We start from the raw sequence: 5,294 nt of genomic DNA, 5'->3' as shown, positions 1-5,294 counted from the left end.
ACCCAAAGCCACCCCAATCAACTCAAAACCAGACCCAGCAAAACCACCCAAGGCTGCCAAAACCCACCCACATCCCAAACCCGTAACTATGACCCAAACCCGATCAACACACACCCACAACCACAAAACGCACAAAACAAGCCACAACCTCCACCACAACCCAAAACCTCCACAATCCACAACCTCCACCACAACCCACAAAACCTATAACCTCCACCACAACTCACCACAACCCACAAACTTCACAATCCACAACTTCCACCACAACCCACAATCCAACCCACAAATCACAAACCCACCTCACAAATCACATAACCACGATGGTAGATCGAGAGAGATGAAAGATTTGGTGGAGAAAGAGAGAGATAAAACGACATTGCCCATCTCCATGTAGGCTCTAGTTCGGCGGTGCTTCGACATTGCCCTCATTCTCTTCCGCTAGCACCACCGCTCTGCTTGGTCTAAGTGGCGCCGGAGGTTGCCACTTGTCATCGCCGTGCTCTGCCATATGCGCAATTTCTACATGGAGAACAGGATGGAGAGAGAGTTCAGTGAACCAAAGAAGTAAAGAGAGAAAGTCAAGCTTCAGAAGAAAAGAGAGAGAGAGAGAGAGAGAAATGATATTTTAATTAAAAGGTCAATAAAATATTATTATTTTTTAATAAGATTTGAGCAACAGTAGGCTGTTATCTTTGACAGTCTATTGTAGCGAAGTTGCTAAAATTTTTACAATTACCATTCTTGATGTAGTGTGTTTTTTGTGGTTTCAGGTGCTAAAAATAGCATTTAGCACTTATACAACGATTGATACGAATGCTCTTAGATAGGGTTGAAAATTTGAAACTCATTTTTGCCAAACAACAGCATTATCATTCAACTAGCAAATAAGAAAAAGGTCGATCCTTTTGATGAATTATGGGTTTCAAATTTTCCAAATATGGGTTTCAAATTTTCACTTTCAAAAAGTGAAAATTTGAAATCCATAATTCATCAAAAGGATCGACCCTAAAAAAAAAAAGCCAAAATTCATGGTGGCCTCGACCTTGACGTCAAAGACATCATAATATAGTCAAACTGTAATAAACTCTAAAGTAGAGTGAGCTAGGTGAACAAAGTTTACCCTTCTCACTCACACACAAATTTTTAACTTCTACATTTATTCATTTTTAATTTTTACTTTTAATAAAAAAGTTTATTACCAAACCAATAATAGTAATTTAGTAAAAATATCACTTATTTGTTGCTTCTCTTGTAGTTCCGAAAGGAAGCTTCCAGGTTGAAGGTAAAAGAGGCAATAGCGGAGAAAGAGAAAGGCGTATGTGATGATTTACTTGTTACTTGTGTAATTTAAAGTTTTATTTCCCTTTCATTTGTTTCTTTCCTACTAAAGAAGAAGCCGTTGAGATGGGATCTCTTCTTCTACTCGGCACATCTCTTTTTTCATATTTATAAATATATTTATAATGAATTGGTACTCGGCCGGTATGCCTTCCGCTCCGTTTCCTGAGCACCACTAAGAAATTGAACGAGAGATGTTTATAATTTTTGTAGTATATAACTGTTGATTTAGCATTGCAAATTTCGGGTCTCACTGCTAGTTTACACCGTTGTATTGCAATTTTCAGGTCTCACTGCTAGGTTTACACTGTATTGCAATTTCAGGTCTCACTGCTAGTTTACACCGTTGTATTGCAATTTTCAGGTCTCACTGCTAGTTTAACACTGTATTGCATATTTTCAGGGTCTCACTGCTAGTTTAACACTGTGTTGCATATTTTCACGTCTCACTGCTAGTTCACCACTGTATTGCAATTTTTATTTATTTAAATAAAAATCACAGTCATCCCCAAAAAAAAAAAAAAAAAATTGCATTTTGCATAGTTGGGTAGAGTGAGTGAAGTCTTAGTTTCTCAGTTAGGTTTCCAAATACTATATTGAATATAGAATCTTTGAAGCAAAGCTATGGCAGCAGCATCTGTTGGAGGGGCTGCTCTTGGGGCAGCATTTGGTGAGGGCTTTGCAGTGTTACATGACACGGTTAAGGATGTGGTAAGCAAAGCCCGTATGTTCAAACCCATTCTTAAACGCCTAGAATCCACGTTAAATAATTTGGCACCAATGGTCAACGAAATAACACAATTAAGTGAACAACTTGATCTCCGAAAAGGGGAAACAGAGAACTTGATCGAGAATATGAAAAAGGGAGAGAAGCTGGTTCGCAAGTGCTTGTAAGAAAAAGGAAAAAGAAGAGAAAATATTTCTCTTTGATAGGTTTGAACGAAGGAAAGAAAAGAAAGAAGAAAATGTGTGTTTTTACTTTGTACCTTTATTAATAATGAGAAAATTCATATATTAGAACCCTTGTAATTTCTAAAAAAATGTTAAGAACATATTCGTCATTTTATAATAGAAAAGTCTAGGACCACATAATTTTTCACAATTTCTTGCCATAACTATGACATGGCAGAGTACGATTGGTAAAGAAAAAATTGTGGGTTCATGTATAAGTGATAGTTAACCATTTATAATTTGCCATGTTAGCTCAATTTAGGCGAAAATGGAAGTAACACTATGTGACCGTTTGGATCCGACTTATTGCGCGTCTGCATTTTGTACATCACGTTTCCTTCTTTTTTTTCTTTTTTAGCTACAGTTGTTGACTTTTCTCTCATGTACAGTGCACATCAGTGGGTCCTATACACTGTTTACGGGACTCACAAACTTCACTTTTTAGGAAATTTTATATTAAAAATGGGTCTCACGATACTATTCATATATTTAAAAATTATTTTATTACAGTATTTTTAATTTTTAGTAAAATAAATTGTATCCAAACAGACCCTATGTTTGTTTGTAGCTATGAAAAGGAAAAAGAAAGAAAAGAGAAAGGAAGGTAATGCTTCCCCAAGCTTCAAAGAATAGTAGTATAATTATTATTATTATTTTTCTTTCTGAATCAATTTTTCATTTAAAAAAAAATGATCTAAAAAAATTTTTCATTAAGAAAAAAAGATTGAAAATTTGAAACCCGTAAATAATTCATCAAAAGGATCGACCTTTATAAAAATAGAAATAAAAAATCATCGTGGCCTACCTTCACGTCAAAGACATTATAATATAGTCAAACTGTAATTAGCAAATAAGCGATTAAGTGGAGTGGGGTTGGTGAACAAAGGATTGAGATCAGAGCAATATTACCCCTCTCTCTCTCTCTCTCTCACAAATTTTTAACTTCTATATTTATTAGTTTTTACTTTTTTTTTAAAAAAAAATTATTACCAAACCAATAATAGTAATTTAGTAAAAATATCACTCGTTCATGTTGCTTCGCTTCTAGTTCCAAAAGGACGCTTCCAGGTTGAAGGTAAAGATGCGCAATAGCGGAGAAACAGAAAGGCGTTTGTGCTGATTTATTTGTGTATTTTACATTTTTATTTCCCTTTCAATCTTTCTTTCCTACGAAAGAAGAAGCCGTTGACATGAGATCTCTTCTCCTACTCGGCACATATCTTTTTTCATATTTATATATTTATAATGAATTGCTACTCGCCCGGTACTGAGCGATCAATTGACATACTTCCGCTCCGTTTCCTGATCACCACTAAGAAATTTAACCAGAGATGTTTATAATTTTTTTTGTAGTATATAAAGTGTTGATTTAGCTTTGCAAATTTCAGGTCTCACTGCTAGTTTACACCATTGTATTGCAATTTTCAGGTCTCACTGCTAGTTTATCACTGCATTGCAATTTTTATTTATTTAAATAAAAATTGAAGTCATTCCCAAAAAAAAAAAAAGTTTGCATTTTGCATAGTTGGGTAGAGTGAGTGAAGTCTTATTAGTTTCTCAATTAGGTTTCCAAATACTATATTGGATATAGAATCTTTGAAGCAAAGCTATGGCAGCAGCATTTGTTGGAGGGGCTGCTCTTGGGGCAGCATTTGGTGAGGGCTTTGCAGTGTTACATGTCACAGTTAAAGACGTGGTAAGCAAAGCCCGTATGTTCAAACCCATTCTTAAACGCCTAGAATCCACGCTAAATCGTTTGGCACCAACGGTCAACGAAATAACACAATTAAGCGAACAACTTGATCTCCCAAAAGTGGAAACAGAGAACTTGATCGAAAATATGGAAAAGGGAGAGAAGCTTGTTCGCAAGTGCTTGACAATCCGGTGGTGGAACTACTGTTTCAAAGTATATTACTCTCACAAACTTGAAGCGTTGGACAAAGAAATCGTCAGGTTCTGTCAGGTTGATTTGCAAGTACATAGCACAAGGAATGGGTTGAGGACTTTGGTAAATGTGAATGTTAATCTGCAAAAAGTGGATTCAGTTGTGGATAGACAAAAGGTGCTGTGCGCGGTTCGTGATCCCCCGGATTTTACAGTCGGGTTGGATATGCCAATGATGGAGTTGAAGACGCTGCTGTTGAAGGAGGAGGTGCAGCTGCTTCTACTGACTGCTCCGGGAGGATGTGGGAAGACCACATTGGTCCAAATGCTTTGTCAGGATGAAGAAATTAGAGGTACTTCCATCTCTTTTGTGTGTCAGTGTGTAATTTTTTACTTTATAATTTGTTAGTGTTTTAGGAAATATAGTTTGCGTATTCTTGAAGTTAGTTATAGTGCTAGTATGTGGATCCTTAATGGTAAAGTATACCGTTAGGTAGTAGCAAAAACAAAATACATTGAACTTCCTTGTTGAATCCTAAAATGAAATAATGCAGTAAAAGAAACAAGATGATTTAAAAAAAAAATTTTAAATGCAATTCTCATATTTTCATAGTTGGTGGTGTTTCTCATAATTTTTTTTTTCTTCACATCTCACTGTTTGCTGCGATTAGGATTGGGTATTCTGTTCATATGACTGGGACATTATTTGTGTAATATATGCGATATGAAATGTGCCTCTGTGGCAGTTTCTTAACTACATTGCGTTTGGACAGGAATGTTTGAGGACAATATTCTCTTTGTGAACGTTTCAAAAACTCCCAATGTGAAGGTCATTGTGCAGAACCTATTAAATTATAAGGATATGCAGCCTAATTTTCAAATTCAAAGTGATGAAGATGCAATCGACCAGCTGTCACAACTGCTGAATCATCTTAGACCTAATCCTATATTGTTGATCCTAGATGATGTCTGGCTCGGATCAGAATCCCTTCCTGAAATGTTTAAGTTTGATCTTCCCAATTACAAGATTTTGGTTACTTCAAGAACTGCATTTCCAAGATTGGAATTTACATATCACTTAAAACCACTAGATGATGTTGATGCAATGACTCTTTTTCGTC

The 5,294-nt window shown here is 35.9% G+C and overlaps 1 protein-coding gene across 1 annotated transcript; it reads left to right on the top strand.

Annotated features, from left to right (window-relative positions):
• Positions 1 to 2,258: 2,258 nt before the first annotated feature.
• LOC112006770 (probable disease resistance protein At5g66900) lies at positions 2,259 to 5,291 on the top strand (the record flags this gene model as incomplete). The annotated part of the gene is made up of 2 exons (XM_065768157.1): positions 2,259 to 4,526; positions 4,947 to 5,291. Coding segments are annotated over exons 1-2 (973 nt in total), but the record flags the coding sequence as incomplete, so codon positions are not given.
• Between the last annotated feature and the right edge of the window lie 3 nt (positions 5,292 to 5,294).

The sequence above is a fragment of the Quercus suber genome, unplaced genomic scaffold (genome assembly GCF_002906115.3).
Source record: "Quercus suber isolate HL8 unplaced genomic scaffold, Cork oak 2.0 scaffold_896, whole genome shotgun sequence".
Lineage (NCBI taxonomy): Eukaryota > Viridiplantae > Streptophyta > Magnoliopsida > Fagales > Fagaceae > Quercus > Quercus suber.
This window is presented reverse-complemented; position numbering and strand designations above follow the sequence as displayed.